The sequence below is a fragment of the Melanerpes formicivorus genome, unplaced genomic scaffold (genome assembly GCF_026170545.1).
Source record: "Melanerpes formicivorus ecotype bairdi unplaced genomic scaffold, bMelFor1.0.p_v2 SCAF_10, whole genome shotgun sequence".
In the NCBI taxonomy this organism is placed as follows: Eukaryota; Metazoa; Chordata; class Aves; order Piciformes; family Picidae; genus Melanerpes; species Melanerpes formicivorus.
In genome coordinates, this window is record NW_027142362.1 from 19,742,547 (window position 1) to 19,763,316 (window position 20,770).

General features: G+C 37.8%; 1 protein-coding gene across 11 annotated transcripts in view; it reads right to left on the reverse strand.

Annotated features, from left to right (window-relative positions):
• The window catches only part of HERC1 (HECT and RLD domain containing E3 ubiquitin protein ligase family member 1), a 94,583-nt gene that overhangs the window by 43,350 nt on the left and 30,463 nt on the right, over positions 1-20,770 (reverse strand). For 7 of the 11 annotated variants that reach the window (XM_068144067.1, XM_068144071.1, XM_068144070.1 and 4 more), the window contains exons 14-30: positions 19,876-20,097; positions 18,581-18,733; positions 18,285-18,417; positions 17,013-17,204; positions 16,475-16,696; positions 16,067-16,240; positions 13,503-13,617; positions 13,243-13,363; positions 12,828-12,999; positions 10,525-10,831; positions 9,189-9,312; positions 8,865-8,916; positions 2,926-3,197; positions 2,418-2,633; positions 2,213-2,333; positions 1,447-1,684; positions 52-242 (exon numbers count right to left, since the gene is read on the reverse strand). In XM_068144067.1, coding sequence (XP_068000168.1) covers positions 52-242; positions 1,447-1,684; positions 2,213-2,333; positions 2,418-2,633; positions 2,926-3,197; positions 8,865-8,916; positions 9,189-9,312; positions 10,525-10,831; positions 12,828-12,999; positions 13,243-13,363; positions 13,503-13,617; positions 16,067-16,240; positions 16,475-16,696; positions 17,013-17,204; positions 18,285-18,417; positions 18,581-18,733; positions 19,876-20,097 — 3,025 coding nt within the window. The remainder of the gene's footprint in view (positions 1-51; positions 243-1,446; positions 1,685-2,212; positions 2,334-2,417; positions 2,634-2,925; positions 3,198-8,864; positions 8,917-9,188; positions 9,313-10,524; positions 10,832-12,827; positions 13,000-13,242; positions 13,364-13,502; positions 13,618-16,066; positions 16,241-16,474; positions 16,697-17,012; positions 17,205-18,284; positions 18,418-18,580; positions 18,734-19,875; positions 20,098-20,770) is intronic. The other 4 variants (XM_068144074.1, XM_068144068.1, XM_068144066.1 and 1 more) reach the window with 2 other exon arrangements.

The following is a 20,770-nucleotide window of genomic DNA, read 5'->3' on the forward strand; positions in this document are numbered from 1 at the left end:
TTATTGTTTTATGAATTTTCAAAATTGAAACAAATTATGCAAGGTAATTACCTCTGAAGTCTCTCTTCTCATCTCCATTTGAATCCACCTTTTTTGTTTCTACTTCATCTTCCTCACCTTCCCCTTCTCCAAAGGAAGCCATAAGCATCACACCGGCTTGTGATAGCAAGTTCTTCAGCTGACTGCATAATAAATCCAGCAAAGACTGGACTACCTTTGGGCTCAGTTTGTCTGCATAGGTTCTATATGCACACAAAAAAGTAAAAATAAAAGTACCTGAGAGCTGATCTAAGGAACAACACCATAAAGATACAACTATATAAATTCCAAGTGATGACTGGAGCTAATACAGAACTAACTTGAACTCACTCTGCTGCAGCAAGTTATGCTTCCTCATCTTCCATCACACGCTTGACAGATTATTCTTACCTGAACCTTAAGACACTTTAAAGCTGTCCAATCTTTGGGTTTTACTTGGGGTAAAACAACATCTTAATCAACTAAACATAATCCCAGTGCAACTTCCAAAGATGGCATGTTACTTTTGTGGGTTCGGGGTAGTGTTTTTTTGGCGTGGGGTTATTGGGGTGTTTCTTCTTAAGTAATTGACTGGGACAGGTAAATGCAATGCGTTGTACAGACACTGAAATGAAGATGCATGTCACACAGAGTCGCCAAGGTTGGAAGAGACCTCAAAGATCATCAAGTCCAACCCGTCACCATAGACCTCATGACTAGACCAAGGCATCAAATACTTCTGAGGCTAACCACGCACTGGCAGCCCATCCCATTCCCTGACCTACAAAAAAGCTCCTGGGTACGAACTAAGGAGCAGGGGCTCGATGGCCCTCCCTGCAGGTGACCTGGAGCAGCGAGGCAGGAACCAATCCACAGTCCAGGATTTCTCTCTGTGGTACTCAATAGTAAGTAATATTCTTGCTTAAAATAGAAAATACTTTTGCTATTGCTTTTTTCTTTACTCAGTTACGCGAAGTATTTAAGCACTGACAGTATTCTGGATGCTGTTCCCTGGTCTAGCAGAGTCAGCCTCAGAAAATTATATTCTGAAAAGCAGCAGAGTGTACTGCTCTGAAGAAATCCTGCCCCATTACTGGTATTGTTTTCACACAAATGACTTTTCCACAGCAACTGAAAAAGAGCTGCAAACCAGGAAATACTATAATACAATCTATAAAGTTGGAACTATTCTGACCCAAATTCTGGAAACTGTGTGAAACTTCTCACAAATTGGAAATATTTACCAGTCTTATGTGAATCTTTCTTATTAATTATGTGACTAATCTTCCCTCTCCCTTTCACTTATATGCTTCAGAAAAAACACTTATTTTCCTTAAGAAAGCTCTCACAAAAGAGAAGTTATTTGAAAGGGCGCTGAAAAGCTTAACAATGAAGTCTTCTGAAAGCAAGGGAGCACTCAATACTTACCCTGTTGTGATAGCAAGGATCTGAAGTAGTCTTGTACTGGCTACTTTCAAAGCTGTGCTGAGCTGAGAAATACCAGTTTTGGGCAGCAGCTGTAGTGGTTGTCCTAGCATGGTGTCTGTACCACACAACTGTGATAGCACATTTAGCAGACCAGTGGAAATGGCCAAGGAGACATCAATAGGCTGATAGTGTACGCTTAGAGCAAAGACTGTCACCAACAGAAGACGCTGTTGTGCTTCTAAGATTAAAATAAAGTTGTTTTTAATTAGTAAGCTGCTCAGAGCAAGAACACAAAGGCAGAACAACAGCAGATTTTTTTTTTCCTTGTAATAAAATTTAATTTTTTAAATTACTAAGCATTAGGCTTCTCTGTCAGACACTACAACCTTGTCTTCTTCATGCCTTGTCCTTTGTTTCATCATTTAAAGAAAGTTCACTTAAACAAAGGAAAAAAATTGGATATTTTTACCCTCTCCAGAAAACTGCTTATTCCTAAAAAAGCCTTAAAATAACTGAAGCACCAAAGACTTGGGTGACTGCAGAGGACTGTGGTAGGTGGAATAGAAAGGCTGACAATATTTTTATATCTTTAAAATAACACTCGAAATAAATTAAGATAGAAAAAAGTTAAAATATTATATTTTTCAGGAAAAGAGGTCAGGCTTAGTGAATTCTGGTCTGTAATGTCAAAGTCTACTTTGTTAACTATATGAGCTGCTGTACTGTATATAAGAGGACACATTTTGCAATTATGGTTTTCACTTACCTATGTGGTGCTTATTAGCTTGCAGAGCTCTTTCTAATGTAGCAGATAATTGCTGGTAAATTTTGTGCACAGCCACCTGGATTTCTATTTGTATACTTCTCTTAGCTGCTCTGATACCATCCTGTGTCAACAAATAAATACTATAAGGACTAATGCATTTTCATCACCCAGTTATTGAAACGGCAGAAACTCCTCAAGTACATACCTGGTAGTGATGCAGTCTTACACTCTCTCCTTTGGCACTTGCATGTCCTACAGTGCCCAAACCAAAACAGCCGGCAAGAAACTGTAGTCTGACAGAAGTAAGCAACGAAGAAGACTGAAATCCTGGTACCTGACGACTTCCCATTAATGGCACACTGCCTTTTTCTTCCATCCCCGACAGAAGCACTAAAATCTGATGAAGTGCTTCCAGTCGAAGCTAAAAATAAAAGCAGGCAAATGAGAGTATTAACAAGGAAGTTTCCTTAGAAATTACAATTAGATCTTCGAATGCAAGCGAGAACAAATGAGGTAACTGTTTTCTTATTGACACTTCTTTTTAAAGTTTCATTTTAGAATTTATTTACTTAAGGGTCCCAGTTCCAGTTAAGATATTTCAATAGAAAAGAGAGGTTAAGTGTCCTGAATAGCCAGAATTTGGAAAATGTTAAAAAAAAAAAAAGTCACGCAATGAGCATAAGATGAAACAAAGGTGTTAAACTCAAACTAACCTCAGCCCTCAGCTGCTGCTGCTCCATTGCAATGATTGATGCTTGTGGACTGGTGGACATACTTTCCTCTGGTTCTTTAAATCCTGGTGAGTTTCCCACATCTCCACTTACAAAGCTGACAACATTTTCAATCAAAGTATGAACTCCAAGGGATCTTGAGAGATCAAAATCGGACTCAACAAATGAGTAGGAGGATGTGTATAACCAGTCTCTGCTGTATTTCAGTCGAGCCCATGAGTCACTGAAAGGTTCCAATTGACTGTGTATTGCTCCTAAAGATACACACAATGAAGTCTCATAAACTGCGGTTCACCAGGCACATTTTGACAACAGGTAAAGATTGATCTGCAGCTATTCATACAGGTGGAAAATGGATATTCATGTTGACTGAACCATGCATTAAGCAACTCAGAGCGAAACAATTGGTTTAAATTTACAGCCATTTCCCTAAAGGAAAGGCTGTATTTCATTATGTCAAGCAGTATTGCAACAGGCTGCCAAGTAAGAAAACAAAAAGATAGAAGCCACTCAAACTGCTCATCTTAAAGCTAGAACACCAAATATAAAATAAAGGTTTTGCAGCTAAATGATGAAATAGTAAAGAAAAAGAACATCTGCTATGACAGAAATAATGTCGTTTGGATAGTTATCTTAGGATCTAACTATATAATCAATTTTATTTTCTTTTAAATGAAGCCACTACATATTACATAGTTTTGGAGAAGATTTCTTTTAGACTAACAGAACTTTTACACTCCTATGATTCAAGATAGAGGCATGCATATTAACTGCTGTCTAGTGCATGTATTAGATCTGTATTTTTGTCATCTGGCAATTTCACTAGTTTATTTTGAAGTATTCCCTATTACTTTGACATGTCATTAGACTACCTGAGACTTCACCATCACTAATAAACAGACTTCTTCAAACAAACATCAGTCGTCAATCTGCAGCTCGGGAATTTAGTCAATCACCATGTATTTGATCTCATTTCCAAACAAGTTTTTCTACAGCTTTATCCCTGGCACAAATGAGTGGCATATTTCAAGTCATACCTTCATCAGCAGTTAAATAACTGCATCAGTTAAATATACTTATCAACACAGAAGACAGTATTTTATTATTTCTGTAAATGCAGTTAGCCAACCTGAATCTCTGCAGGGTCTTATCAGAGGGCAGACTCTGCTCAAAAGAACTTTAGATGCCTGGAGACTTCTGTGGAAACCTAATTGAAGTTTACATTCACCTCAAAATTTTAGTTTTAATTATCTTAATCTGAAAATAATTTTAACTAACAATCTCTCCTGTGCATGATGAGTTATATGTATCAGTTTGAGAATCATAACCCATTCCTAGCGCTCACATATAAACACTTCAGTTTTTAATATCTTATCTGCAGGGTACTGGCCTCGAACATAGCTACATTTAGCCATCTTCAAGAAAATGTTATAACAGTTTATAGAAACTCATCTGCTGAAAGCTTTCTTTTATCAGTGAGGTTGAGTTGCAATGAAAACAAGCTGGATGCTAGTTTCAGGAACTTCTTTAACAACTGCCTTCCTCCAGCAGCTCTGTACATGGCTGCGCAAAGGATCAAGGGAAGCCAGACATTAGGTTTTGAACTCTGGACAACTGTCCTAGCAACCATTCTACACCAAGCTTTCCCTAATTTACAGGCAAAATGTTATTATGCTGCCAAATAATCTGCAACTACCAGTTTCACACAACTTACAAATTCAAAATACTGTGAAATTCTGCTTATCCTTTGTAAATCAGGTACCTAATCCCCACTTAGCTGCCAAAAAATTTAATTGCCAGGGCAATGAATTATGAACACCCGTCCACTTCCCTTTTCTTTTTCTGTCAATAGTGTTCAGGTGCATTTATATAGTATTTCTCACTCTTGCAGTCTAAACAGACTAAAATGGCTTCAGAACAAAACATCACAATGCTTAGATTACATTAAATATTTGAAAAAAAAAGACAGGCACACAAATTTATTTTGGATAATGCAGAGATTAAATTTATACACTACTTTTCAAAGTGCAATCCAATTTCCTAATTTCTGATAATTTAACTGCAATATTACTGTCAGGCTTACTATAAAAGAACTGGAAGATATTCTGTTAGTCTATTTGACAATATTTGAAATAAAGACAGATACCACCTTACCTTAATTTTAACATTAAATTCTTATAATTCTTCTTTTAAAGTTCTCTATTAAAAACTAAGTTATATGCTTGAAGTGGCAGATAACAAACATAAGAAAAATGGGACAGAGTAGAATAAAAGGCTGCTAAAGTACTTTTTCATCTAGGAAGGTAAGCAGAGCCCAAGGGAGAAGATAAATGAAATCTCATATTACCCACACACAAAAGGTTGCCTATATAACAACTGTTTCAAAAGCCTTCATAAACCCTACAGTTTTTCAGCAGCAGGAGAGCTTAAAGCATCTCAAAGTGACATTAGTTTCCTAGCCTCTATCTGTCCTGTGCTGTGCTACTATATGGCACAGCATCAAAAGACTAGTAAAGAAACAAAAAGCAATTTCAGTGTCTTAAATCATAAAAGAGACCTTTTAAGGATTAACAGAACATCAGAAGAAAATTTAGTTTTGTAGGTAACAAGTCTTTTAAGAAAAAAACCCGAAGATTGTACTTCAATAAAAACCTAAACAAATTGGTATTTTAAAAAACCTAATTATTTTAGTATTAAATGCAAGAATGTTTAAATGTAACAACAATTTAAAACCACAAGGTCCAACAATTACGAGAGATTAAGTGTAAAACAAGAAGCTGTAACAAAGTACAGTTTAAAAACTATGCCATCAGAAGTCAAAGTAGTACATTTCAGAATTAAACACATGTAAGAATCAGGGCACACGAATCTAATCCAAAGTCATATTTTTTCCTTGAAGATGTTAAATATCAGAAAAAGAATTAAAAGTATGACTGTACATTAGCACTTAGCTTGATTCTCTGTAATATCAATTACACAGAACTGATTGCAGCTTAGCACTTCCATAAGCTTCTACAATCTCAACTTTTGCATGTAAGAATAAACTTCAAGCTTACAGTAAAAAAAAAAATAAATTAAAAAAAAATTGTCCTTATAAGCCAGCTTCTAATGAGTTTTCTAAATGAATGTGGCACAGCTGCAGTAACAATCCATAAAACATAAAATACATAGGGAAGCTATAGAGACAAAAAAAATAAACATGCCATCCGTTACTTGCTTGAAGCTCTTCTTTTTTCTGGGGCTCAACTGGCCAAAAAGGAGAAAATACACTACACCACACAAGAATCAGAAGAAAAAGCAGACATTTGAAACAGAAGGTAATACATTCACAACATCTCTTCCTGATAATTACTCTGACTTAATGATCACCTTCATCCCATCTCAGTCAATACAACAGTATATGAAGCTGCAACATTTAGGGGAAAGAATATTTACTCTTGGTTTGATTTACTATAGCCTAGGGAACAGACTTCTAAGTTTTCTACCTTCTTTTCAGAAAAAGCAAACAAACATACCCACAACAACCCTTCAACACAGTTATACACATACAGCAAGACAGTCTAATATCCCTTACTCAAACACCATAGTTCAGTTTCTTCATGTAGAGCTCTATTATTGCAGATACACAAACGTCAATTTAATTTGGATTTCATGTAAGTTGCTACCTTTTCCAGAGTTGCCCGATTGTGTTAGTAAAGCACTACAACACACACAAGCACAGTGAAAGTCACTGAATTAAGACCTCTGTTAAGTAAGAAACCCCAGGACTGAAGAACTCTCAGTTATCTCTCTGCAGCTATGTTTATGATTGCAGTGCTCAATCTTCATTCTTTACTGTTAGGTACCTAATTCAGTGTGCAATATCCCACATGCACTGTACAGTGCACAAGATTGCTGTGACCTTATGAGGCACACTAAATTGAAAAAGATTAAGCAACAACAAAAAAATCCAAATGTCTTAAGACAGGGGGGGGAATTAAGGGCATGCTCATCACTATGGCAAAAGTACTGAAAAAGATTTTTTTCTGCAGGAATGGAATTAAAAGATTGCTAACACAGAAATAACTAAATAATAGCAAGGAAAAAGATAGTTCAAGGATCCTCAGGCTGAAGTAGGAACCCCCACAGTCATATTTCTGAACAGAAGGACATTAAAGATTGGACTGAGTGTCTAAGATGTTAATTGAGGAAAAAATAAATATTTTCCTTCCATATTAAACTCAAAGATCAGAGGAACCTGACCTATTAGTAGCCTTTCAAATGCTTCTTTACTATATTGCAATTTATGAATAAGAACAGCTTTCATACAATAAAAACTGTACTACAACCAATAATGAGATTCAATTATCCCAGAAATGCAATCTGAATTTTGAGTAATGCAATAAACAGCAGTTCTAAAATATGCCAATCCACTACACAGGGAATTACTCTCTTGCCTGTTAAAGAACCCCTCACTGATAATCTATACACAATACATTATTTCATTATTTCACAGCTTATGGAGACACACTTAAGAGAGCAAATATTTTCAAGGAAGTGTTACAAATTGCAGTAAGATATTAATCCAAAAACTGCATGTAAGAGGAAACATGATTGCATCTTTGGAATAATAAACTCCAACTGAAAGAAACCTGAAGCGGTTCCTGTGGTTCCTATGATTCTGCTCCACTTGTTCTTTCCCACTGCCAACTCTACATTCAATCTAACAAAAATCTGAGTTCAGCCGTAAGTCCTGTAAAGAACAATGGTTTCTGCTGTTTTGTAGAGAGACAAGAAAAAACAGGAGGCTTTACTGTATGTGAAATGCGATTCCAGAAGTGCTTCCCATGTATGCTTCTAGTGTAAAGCCCAACTATGCTCCACATTCAAAACAGGTATCTTCTCTAGCATCTATACAGCATAAACATCTCCTTCCTTTCCTCCCTCAGTTCAAAGGGACATAAAACTTCACACATTTCCCACTCAAAAGCAGATCATATGCAAAAGCTGTAGGAGCACAAGGTGCAAACACAGAAGAACATGTCAAAAAAAGCCCTAATAAGAAAAAAAAAAATGCACTGCTTGTTTCTGTCTCTGTTTAGTTCATATCCAGGACTAACTATATCCATTCTCTATCACTCAAGGACTCCTCCCAAGCAGAGAAGGGGGAGCAGAAAAAGGTGAGGAGATCTGTAAACTCAAATGAGAACAGATTTAATGAAATAGCAAAATTGGTATTATCACTAATGCCTATATTAATTAGACAAAGTAATAGTCAGCCCAGTGGTGACAATAAAAGGAGTCTCCAGGGATGAAAAGAATCAGGAGAAGGAATAGGCGGAGCCCTCATCCTCAGTAGGCCTTCCCCTTTACAATGAGTCTAGCATTCATGTCATGGGATATACCCCTTAGCCAGCTCAGGGCAGCTGCCCTGGCTTTTCTCTCTCTACATTATCCTGAGTGAAGTGGGACCTTTTTGGTCTCTATGTGAACAAATATCCTTTCGTTCCTCCACCACCTTGTGTGCTTCTCCACAATCAAGTAGCAACAACAAACAGTACAAAAGCAAAACCACCGACATATATATTCAAGCAATGGAAGAAGCAGTTGCTTGATTCCTTACAAGTTCTCTGTCAATTTTTCTTCTTGAAGGCACATGAGTGAAAATAGAATGAAAAGTTCCAATTGACTTGATCCCACAGAAATCCTCACTTCTCTCAAAAAAGCACTGCAATTCCAGAAACTGAATAAATAGCTATAAACTAGGGATTACTATAACCAGCAACAAAGCAACACAACTCAGTACAACAAGCATTTTAAATGCTCAGTTTTAACGTGCTGGTTGCCATTATATCGTGCATTTCACTGTAAATACATTTTCACTTAAGAAATATTAGCATATTCATCGGGTCAATATTCACTAGGTAAACAGTAAGACTTACCCCTCTTTCTGTGTGATGATGCCAAATCCAAGTCAACATTTCGTCTCCCGCTCTAGATTAGAAGATCAAGAAAAGCTTCATTTCTTTAGGTGAACATTACGTGGTGAATAATTTAAATACATGTATTTAAAATGTACTTTTCACCCATAAAAGTGAAAAGTTTATCAGAGCAATAACAATAGTTTTGTTTTAAATTGTACTACTTTTTAACAATGGCAGTTATTAGAAGTAGTAAAACACAGTACTAAACAGAAGTTTTAAGATGTACTTTCCATCTGAGTATTATATTGATAATCTCTAAATATATAATGCTACTTTACTTACAAGTGAATAACCTTCCTCATCTGACTCTGGCTGAGATAAATCAGACTCACTTCTTGACTTAATCAGTCTGTAGTTCGAGTTTGCATGGATTGAACGACTTTCTGCAGTAAGACTTTCACTCCTGCTTCAGGGCCACACAGAGAAAGAAAATACTGATATTAGGCAAAAATAAGAGTTGACAGTCAAATTCAGCCAGTACCTCAGTTTTATTTGGGAGCAGATTATCACAGAACACCACAAGACCACATCAGAGAGGAAAAAAGTGGTCTGATGGCTGTAGTAAATCAAACCAAGGATATTATTTATCTGTTACTTCTTAATGCTCTTATTGGCCAACTGAACAAATGGCAACCTCAAATAACTGCCATTCCAGTGCCTTGGTAAGTATTCCATAAAGAATACAAAAACTCTTCTGACCTGAGAGGACAAGACAACACAGACAAAAAGAAGGTGAAAAAGCACTGAACTTCTTCAAAAAACACCCATCAAATGAATCCTGAACTTGGTATGTTGGAGATGAAAGCCACTTTGAAAAAAGCCACTCTGACAATGACAGAGGCAGCAACTCATACTTTAGGGACTAGATTTCCAAAAAGAGGCAAAAAGAATAAAGGGTACTGAATATAATCTCCCTCTGCACTCCCCATCAGTATCTTCAGTAAAATATCAGAGCAGCATTTCTGTACAATAGAAGCTTAAGTAGGTTCAGGAGTTAGCTAGCAGTACCAGCTACGTAATTCCTGTGTCATATTCCAATACACACACAGAGATTTCTACAATACAAGTTTAAATAGGTCAAGTTTGGAGTAAAACCATTAGCCAGAATATCTCACGTTATGAAAATTCAAGTATAATATGTAGTGCTACCATTTAAACTATGTATTTCTCCAATTCAATGTGCCATCTGGCTTTATTTTGTAATTCTACATAGGAACAGTGTCCCACACATGCCAATATGTTGGGCATATTTATAACAAAAGTCATGAACGACACTTTTTTTCATAACAGGCTTTGAAATGTTTGCCTTTGAACAAAATCTATAGGACATTGGTGAAGTTCAAGAAAATACAAATATGGTAATAAAAAAAAATCCAAACAAATTAAAGACTTTTTCCTATTACCTCAGATAATCTGTACAGCTGATGATCTAGACTTTATTACTAAATCCAGCTTTGAAAAGTAAATACAGTCTACACAGAATAAAACTCTTACTCAGCAAAAAGATAACATGGCCTCAGGCAAAAATTCTCTTTAAATAAATTTTCCTAGAATCATCAGACACAAACTGAGGTTATTTAATCAATTATAAAGGAAATAGAGATAGCAGCCAGCAAACCTTGTCATGAGTCCAATGCCCTCAGGAGCAGTAGAGGGAGGCTGCTGTAACTGTCCATCCTCCCTTCGTTTCTGAAGCTCCTCAATAACAGGGCTCACTCCTAAGATCAACAAGGCACATCTGTGGATCACAGAGTTGCATGCTGCAGTATACACATCTTGACCTTCTGTTAGATCAGTGCTAATCCTTCGTTCCTGCTGAGACTGAGGAGGTGGATCGTCAAGCCTAGTCCCTGTACCAGTGTTCATCCTATCTCGATCCCGACTGCGAGCTACTTCACGGGCTGATAGGAAACATTGAAATATTTCTGTAACATGCAACACAAAAAGAAGGTCTTAACTTTCAGACAAAGCTACATAGAATGAAATATTAATCTACATCTTGGGCCACAAATTGCCCCACTACAAAGAACAACAAATGTTTTTTCAACAGTAAAAAAACCCACATTAATAATTTAACACTATAAAAGTAGTCATGCAGAGAGGTTAAATGAAGCATTTACAAAATGCTAAGTTCAAAATAAAAAGGACAATGCAATTTGATGGAACACTACACACTCTTTCCATGTCTTACTGCAACCCAACTCCTGTTTAGGTAGCATCAAAGAGAAAGATTATTTCGTGTTTGCCTTGCAACAAACATACTTAGAGCAATGCTTCTGTAAATCTGTATTCTAGACACCAGCATATCTATAATTCAATACTGAAACAGTTTCATGAGTTTATCAGCTTTAGTGAGTACAATGAAGATCCTACCTAAGTTCTTAGCCTTCACTTAAATTCTGCTGTTGTTGTAGGTGCTAGATTGTTTGAAACATGCTGTGGGAGAAACCAACTCATCTCTGTACGTTCCTTTGAGCGAATAATATGATTTTAAAGTTCAGTTCCCCTTTGCAAAGGCAAAGGTAAATTCAAACACTTCCTCCGCTAATGTTAATAAAAGCAGCAAAGCTTCGAGCACACAAAGTGAACTCTGCATGTCAGGATCAGCCTCTGTTAGGACCTCTAGTAAAAGTCATCATCTTCCTACTTATTTGCGCATGTAACACTACAGTCTGTCTGGATACATTTCCTTTATTGTCTCCAGAAAAATCCATCCAGATAGCATATGAGGACATGTGCCCAGGATAACTCTACCGAGTAGCAAAAGCACATCACATCTACTGAAAAAGTAATGCTTCTAGACTTTTCAGACCCATAAATCACCTAATGAATAAGCACTTGAACTCCACAGCAGGCTGTCAGGAAAGCCTACTGCATTGTGGATACAATGACATGGCATATAGAAACTAATGGTGTAACATACAATTTGGCCTGTAAGATGGGAGTTCTGATTGGTAAAGTAAACACTGTCAGCAAAATAAGTGGTGACAGCAGAGGCTGGAAAAAGTTAAATGTTCTTGCAGTAGCCTGAGGAACAGAATTTGGAAAAGAAAAAATACATTCTCTAACTATGGAAATTATTTCAAGTTAGACAATTTTCTTTTGTAAGCAATGTAGATGCTAAAGTAATTTTCAAAAGCTAACATGATTTCTGTCTTTAACACCACTAAGGTAACAAGAAAAAAACAACTGAGTGCAACTGTGTGTTTCTTCACTAGAATAGGAAAAATTAACTATCCCACTGAGCCTGATTACAAGCCCGTCAGTAAAATGAGTTTGTGAAGTCCACTTTTTTCAAGCTAGCTTCTGAAGAATCGAATAACCTTTTCAGAAAGCCCACAAGAAAGTACTGCAAATAGTGGTACAAATACAAAGCTGACTGAAATATCAACGTTTTTAATGGATTCAAGAAGAAATATTCATAAATAAAAGTGAATTTCAGCTTGCTCAGACCACTGTTATCAACAGCACTTTTGTTTCCAAGCTTGAGTAGCATTACCCTTTAAAGCTTATTACACAGAAGATTAACACATACAGAACACAGCAAAAATTCTCTACGTAATTGCTGATGAAAACTCAGAGATCTGTTGAACAGAAGTTCAGAGAAAGCAACACTAAACCTGTTAGTTTTGTAGACAGTTCACATGAGAAGCATTGGTATATGTCAGATGCCCTGGGAACTGCCCCTAGGCAATTGCTAGGCCTCTAGCTTGCCCAGCATTCACATTCTCTTGCATCAGAAGACTTTGCTGATCCAATGAAAGCACTACATCATATTATAAAAAAATAAGCATCTCACAATTTTTACAGAGACAAACCTTTCATAATCTTTTAAATTATTTCTCTTCTTTACCTTGGAAAGAAAAATGTGTTGTTTTTCCCAAGTGCATTATGTTACTGACACACATAACTAGTACTTACTACCAGCTGTCATAACTTCATGCTCTCTTTCCTCCTCTTCATCTTCTTGCTCCGGGTGTCCTTCTTCTCTGTCACGTTCTGCCTGCTCCTCCATTTCTGCTTCTTCATCAATTGTACGAGTAAAAGAATGTTCTTGAGTATCAACATCAGCCAATTCTTGGTTATCTAACATCTTGAGAAAAGAAAAATATATACAGTGAGATTAATTCTCACCAAAATGAAAGCTGAGCACAGAAGGAGATAGGTGTTTTTTCTACTATTCAAAAAGATACTTTTGCTATTATGTGAATTAAATGACAAATGTTTATATTCAAGAAGTTGAAATTTTTTATTTTCCTTTAATAACTAACATTCTGCAAAATTTCCTTAATGCACAGTAAAACTTGAACAAGTGAAAAGAGATTTACTGTCTTACCCATCTGTCTCTGGAGGATGATCTAGTCTGAATAAGTTCCATGTTCTTGCAGGCAAGCAAGCGACTCCGAACTTTATATACACAACGATACACCTCTGCCAAGGCTTTACCAGGCTGGTACCTATGAGAAAAGGACCCAAACCAGAAAATAAATTTGACAAGATAATTTGAACAATAATTTAAATAAAACAAACAAAAAAAAAAATCATACAAACTTTCTTTTAGAAATTGAACTTTTAAAAAAGCTTTATGTTACTTGCCTGCTCTCACCACAAGCTTGATTAAGTAAACTTGTATGCTTCAGAAGAGCTGCAAGAACAAATCTGGACACAGTGTCTAGGAGTGATTCATTACTTAAAGTTGCAGTATCCCAATCTGAAAATAGAAAGGATTCTTCAAAACTTGCTACTGTTAGAATAGAATAGAATTAAGCAGGTTGAAAAGACCTTCAAGATCAAGTCCAACCTATCACCCAACACCATCTTATCAACTAAAACCATGGCACCAAGTGCCTCATCCAGTCTCCTCCTGAACACTTCCAGTGATGGTGACTCCACCACCTCCCTGGGCAGCACATTCCAATGGGCAATCACTCTTTCCGTGAAGAACTTCCCTGAGCCTTCTCTTCTGGCTGCTCCTCAGTCTCCCAAAACTGAGGGGCCCAGAACTGGACACAGGACTCAAGATGTGGCCTAACCAGTGCTGAGTACAGGGGCAGAATGACCTCCCTGCTCCCGCTGGCCACACTGTTCCTGATACAGATCAGGATGCCATTGGCCTTCTTGGCCACCTGCGCACTACTATCAACCAGTACCCCCTGGTCCCTCTCTGCCAGGCCACTCTCCAGCCACTCTGACCCCAGCCTGTAGCACTGCATGGGGTTGGTGTGGCCAATGTGCAGAACCCAACACTTGAATGTGTTAAATCTCATGCCGTTGGATTCTGCCCATCTGTCCAGCCTGTCAAAATAGAGGCAAAGAAGGTGTTAAGTACCTCTGCCTTTTCCTCATCTTTTGTTACAGTATTTCCCTCCATGTCCACTAAGGAGCAGAGGTTGTCCTTGCCCCTCCTCTTGCTACTGATATACTTGTAAAAGGATTTTTTGCTGTCCTTCACAGCAGTGGACAGTCTAAGCTCTAAACAGGCTTTTTTTTTTCTTTTTTTTTTTTTGTTGGGGCACCATCCCTGGAGGTGTTTAAGACCAGGCTGGACAAGGCTCTGGCCAACCTCATCTAGCGTGGGGTGTCCTTGTCCATAGCAGGGGGCTTGGAACTAGATGATCCTTGTGGTCCCTTCCAACCCTGACTGATACTATGATAGCCTCTCTAATAATTTTCCTGCATGACCTACCAACATCATTAAACATTTCATGGGTTACCTCACCTTTATTCCAAAGATGATACACTCTCTTTTTTTCCCTTAATTCATTCAGAATCTCATTGCCCAACCAGGCTGGCTGCCTACCCCGGCAGCTCATCTTCCGGTACATGGGCACAGCCTGTTCCTGAGTCTTTCAAGATTACTTTCTTGAAGTAGGTCCAGCCCTCCTGGACCCCTTTGTTTTTAAGGGCTGTTTTCCAGGGTACCTTCTGAGTTAGTTGCTTGAGTAACCTGAAGTCCACTCTCCGGAAGTCCAGAGTAGAGATTTTGTTGATGCCCCTCTTAGTTAGACTACATATTGAAAACTCAATTACTTCATGGTCACTGCACCCCTGCCAGCCTCCAACCACCACATCTCCACCAGCCCTTTTCTGTTTGTAAAAAGAAGGTCAAGCAAAGCCTTATACCTGATAGGCTCACTCAGCAGCTGCGATAAGAAGCTATCCTCCATACACTCTACCTTCTAGACTGCCTTCTCTCTGCTGTGTTAAGTTCCCAGCAGGTATCAGGCAGGTTAAAGTCACCCATAAGAACAAAGTCTGGCAATCTTGAGACAGCCTCTAGCTGCCTATAAAATAATTCATTTGTTTCCAACAAACAAATATATTTTCAATGAGGTCATTAAAAAACTCTTCACCCATACACATCTTTCCATTTAGAAGTAGTGTTAATGCTTAAGAAATAAATTTAACAACAGTAACTCAAATACACTGATTCAGACAAATATGCTTTGGTCTGCTCAAAGTACTTAAGTCTAAGAGTCAGCCAAGGGTCTGCACACAAACTTTCACCAGAGACTCAAATAGATGAACTCAGATGAAACCTCTCTTTGATGCAAGGACATTGATCTGGAACTCATCTCTCTACTGAGACACTGACTTATATGGAACTTCTTTAAAAACACACCACATTTGCAACTTTCTGCTTCCTAATCTGGGGAATTATGCAACTGTGTTGCTCTCCACAGGCACACAATACCATTTGCTGTCATCTTCATCTGGCCAGTAAGCAGTAAGCATCTAGGCAGTAAGCATGAAGAACCATTAATATTGGAAGGCCAGTCTCTCAGGCTTGAGACACAAAATGTGACTTACCCCTTTTTCCCATTCCTAACATACTTTGCAAGTCACTTTGCCTTCCCCCATTTCCTACTCACCAATTTTTTCTTTTTAATTCCAAATTTCACCCTGCTCTACTAAGAAAAGAGAAACACCAACAACTGAGTAAGAAAATTAGTCTCTTTTTGTGTAGTTTGGAGAGAAAGGGAATATTGAACTATATCTGCCAATCACTGGAATCATCCTGATAATAGATTAAGTTTATCATGTCACAGAACTAGAAGTTATTGCTAAAGAAAAGACAGGATTCTGCTAGGCATGTAGCTGATGCATGAAATATGCTTTTAAACACGTGCACACACACACGCACCTTTTCCATGTCTTACCTTTACTAAGAGCATAGTCTTGCATACTGATCCAGAGGCTCCTTGCTGGTTCTTTTGTACAGCCCAAGGCCAAATCAACATAGACTGTAATCTCAGGTCTCAGTTTATAATCAAATGGCTTCTGCTCCTCATTTCCAGATAGGGCCACTTCTAATAAGGAGCTCATGCATTTGTCTAACAAAAGGGAAATAACCAAGAAATTAAACTCTGCCAGTTTTGAGGACTACAAGACTTTCGTAAACTACAGCCTACGCTTAGATATCTGTTACCCAATTTTTTGTAATACTGCATAAATAGACAAGATTGCTGAAAGACAAACCCTAAGTACTCAGTCTTGTTTGATCAGAAATTTGAAGACTGACACAAATATTTACAGTAATTATTAAACACTGGCACTTAACAGGTTACCTAAATGTGGAATATCCATTTCCACTCCATCACTGAAAAGAGGAGTTTTCAACCAGTAGGCTGTATCTTGTTCCTCAGGTGACACTGGAGGTCCTTGAAGCATGCCACCAAGACACCGCCCAATAAGCAAAGCTACAGTTCTCTCTAGATCAACAAGCCATACCCAAGACTGGGCAGGTTGTGGTAAGGGCACACCAGCAGGATCAATTAATTCAGGTCCACCTAAAACCAATGAATTGTCAGATTAGTGACTGTTGCCAAGATTTAAAAAAAAAAAATATTCCTAAACTGCTAAAATTAACAGCAGATCTGTTAGCATTTCCCAGTTCATAGCAGATTTGTCCCTGCAAACCGAAGAAAGAGCAGTTAGGACAAACAGACCACTTAACATTGTAACCATCATGTTAATGCATCAAAGAATTCTAAGATGTAGCAAGACACTTAGCTTACAAAACAAACAACAAAAACATTACAAGGGAAAGTTAAACTTGCAGTACAAAAAGGTGACATACCATTCTTTCCAAAACTCTGTACTTACCATGAAGTGGCCACTGTAATTCTTGATCTTCTAGAAGAGCTGCAGCAGGTAACAGTCTATTAAGACGATCTAAAGGTGGCAGCAGATCCAGCAGGTAACTCAACAAAGGCCGAGCTACTGAGACTGGCAGTAGCAGTAATGAGTTGACAATCTGAGAGAGCATACTACCAGCAGCTGACACATAAATTACACCTATGGAGAAAAAAAATGGTATTTTGAGTTACAGCTGTAGTTATGTAATTCTAAGAACATATAGCTATAGTTCTACACTCTATTCCAAGCACAAGTTATCAAGTCAGAAAGAACTACATTAAAATACTTGTCTCAAAATGCCTCAACTATAAATGTTGACTTAGGGGGGCTAGAATAGAATAGACCAGACCAGACCAGGTTGGAAGAGACCTTCAAGATCATCGCGTCCAACCTATCATCCAACACCACCTAATCAACTAACCCATGTAACCAAGCACCCTGTCAAGTCTCTTCCTGAACACCTCCAGTGACGGCGACTCCACCACCTCCCCGGGCAGCCCATTCCAATGGGCAATCACTCTCTCTGTGTAAAACTTCCTCCTGACCTCCAGCCTGAACCTCCCCTGGCACAGCTTGGGACTGTGTCCTCTTGTTCTGGTGCTGGCTGCCTGGGAGAAGAGACCAACCTCTGCCTGTCTACAACCCCCCTTCAGGCAGTTGTAGAGAGCAATAAGGTCACCCCTGAGTCTCCTCCTCTCCAGGCTAAGCAACCCCAGCTCCCTCAGCCTCTCCTCATAGGGCTTGTGTTCCAAACCCCTCACCAACCTCATTGCCCTTCTCTGGACTCGTTCCAGCAAGTCAACATCCTTCCTAAACTGAGGGGCCCAGAACTGGACACAGTACTCGAGGTGTGGCCTAACCAGTGCAGAATTAATTAATTAATAATTAATTAATTATTAATCCATTCCATATTTTACTCCTGTGTTTTCCAGTAATCTTAAAGTAAAGGTGGTGGTGTTTGAGTTTTTTAAAGAGAAATCCAGAACAAAACTGAAACAAATTTACAAAGACAGTATCTACTCTATTCCATATTTGTCCTCCATGCGAAATGTTCTATGGAAAACATGGACCAGATGCTGTCCTTGGATAGACATTTAATCTCCTCTGTGGAGAACTTGGGATGACTATTTTACGCAGATATAAGGAAAATAATGCATTTTATTATTTAAGTCTAAACAAACAAGAACTACCCTAAGCTTACAGAGACACCATTACTTTTTTTTCCCCATGAGCATTTACCTCTCAGTTTTTCCCCAACACTACCATTCCATGAGCTTTCCTTAAGCAGTGCTGCAGAACGGGAATAGATATCTGTGGCATGAGGCAAGAGAAGCTGAAGGTGTTTGTGAAGCAGTGCCACACTGCTGGAATTCTAGGAGGAAACAAGCACAAGCTGTAAAGTTATTTCAAGAGTTCATTATTTAAATCAGTTCAGTTTTCAAATGTAAGATTCAACAGGAATCTTACAACCTTCCAGTGTTTATGCATATTGAATTAAATTTTTCCCCTCAAATAAGAAAAATAAGGACACACACCTCACTAACACTGTTGATGTGGCAATAAGCCAGCAGCTGTTTCTGCAGAGAACATAAAAGCTCATGAAGATGAGCAGGCTGGCTATTTTCTGATGATGATGTACCCAGTAAAAATTTATCACTGTTTTTTTCCAGTTCTCCAAAGGCTTGGTCCTATTAAGGCAAAGGAAAGGGGTGGGGAGGAGAAAGAACAATTAAGTTTGTCTCTGAATGCAGTAATAATTGACTGCCATCTTAAAAAGATGCTTTTTTTACCTTTACCATGTGCATCTGTAATCACTGAAGACATCATATGTATCAAGTGGATCGTGGGATAAACAAACTTGATATTGCAATCATTTTTGAATGTCATAGTAGTGATTGTGACAGCTGTCAAGCAAGCATTTATATTCTAGAAAGAGCATTTTCAGATGCAGAAATCTTTTTTGTTAGCTCACCAAAGGTAAGTGGATGAAAGAACTCACTCCCAGCCCTGGTCACTAAATCACAGTATGTTGAAATAAGTAATAACCCTTGAGAATTTATTGCGGTCTGACACTAACTATTTCAGATTAGAATCCTTCCTTGCATTATCTAGAATAGCAGAAAGAAGAGCAAAAGGTAGCTACCAGTTTGACTTCATTCTGCAATCTATTAATAAACTGAGTTAGTTTCATGTACAAACAGACAGCTCAAGCTAGATGACTGGCAGAGGTCTAGAGAAAGGAACAAGGAACTACCAACACCTGCCCTCAGACCTAGAGATACTATGCCAGAGAAACAAAAATCTCTGATTTCTTTTCACTGCTACATTTAACTGGCTAGTTGGACAAACCTGTGAATCAGTTACTTGCTGTTACACTCCACTAAAACAACAAACTGTTTGACACACTATGTATAAGAATAGGGCTAAGTCATACTTGCTGCACTATTACATAAGGCAGTTACCTCAGTGAAGTTAACTTTCTCTGACAAAGGGTTCCATACAATGTACTTACTTGATATGTTACATTCTATCCTGAAAAAATTTTGAGGCAAATCAAGAGCAATAAAGTATTTTAGAATGATATGAAATCATTCAGATTAACAAAAGACCACTGTAAAAGACCAGTATATTAACAAAATACCACTACAATAACATTAGAACTATAATGATGATTTAACCTTTTTGTTCACTTCAGGACAAATATATATATATATATATATATAGCACTGGTACTTTAGTTAAAAAGAGTATTTTCTGATATGGGGAAAAACTATCAACACTATTTAAAATCCAAACCCCTTAAATAAATAAATACAAGGCCTATACATACTGTATAAAATCCTAAATTTCGTAGAAGAGTTTTCATTAAGATTTCAGCTAGATGAGTATCTGGATGACTGCTCTGGACAGCGTAGGTCTGATCAGAGAGATTTCCATAGCTGATACATAATGAGGAAGTTTCTGTGGTGTCAGATGGTGAGCTATAGCCCAGCAGGGAAGCTACATGGGTGTGATCCTGCAGACTTGTTAGAATAATATCCAACTGCATTCTCTATAGAAACAAAACACACTCTTTGTTAATAAGGATGAAACAATGAGCTATGAAAAAGCATCACAAATAGTTACCCAATAAAAATATTCCTAATAAGCCATGAAAATAAGTTGAAAATAAGCACAAGCACACAAAAAACAAACCACAAAACCAACACAGAAATCAAAACAGCTGCTACAAACAGCTGCAGATTTGTAGCATTAGAGAACTGATAAATATATCAAATTATATTACCATATCTAGTAAAAATCTGAGATAAAGAGTAAGATTAGACACTGCACCAAATGCTTTCACCAGGTTGGTCCAGTTATCTGGTAATTTGAGGGGCTAGGGAGCAGGGGGTTGGAAACTATTCTAACCTATATACAGGAAAAAGGAAAAGGGTAAAAAGCAGGACAAGCATAGATTAGACTAAAGGAGAGGGCAGATGCAGAGAGATGACCTATTGCAGTACTGTTTGTCACAGCTACTAGTTATGAATCCTGAAAAACCTGAACTTGTTCTACCCTAGTAATTGCCACAGGTTTTACTTTGTACCAGTACTACACTTCAGAAATCTATAGAAAATCAGAATATTCTTCCTCTCAGTCTCAGTATAAGCCAACAATTCCATAGTGTATAAAGGATTTCACCAGGATCCTATGTGTACAAAACTAAACAATAGTTCCTCTCA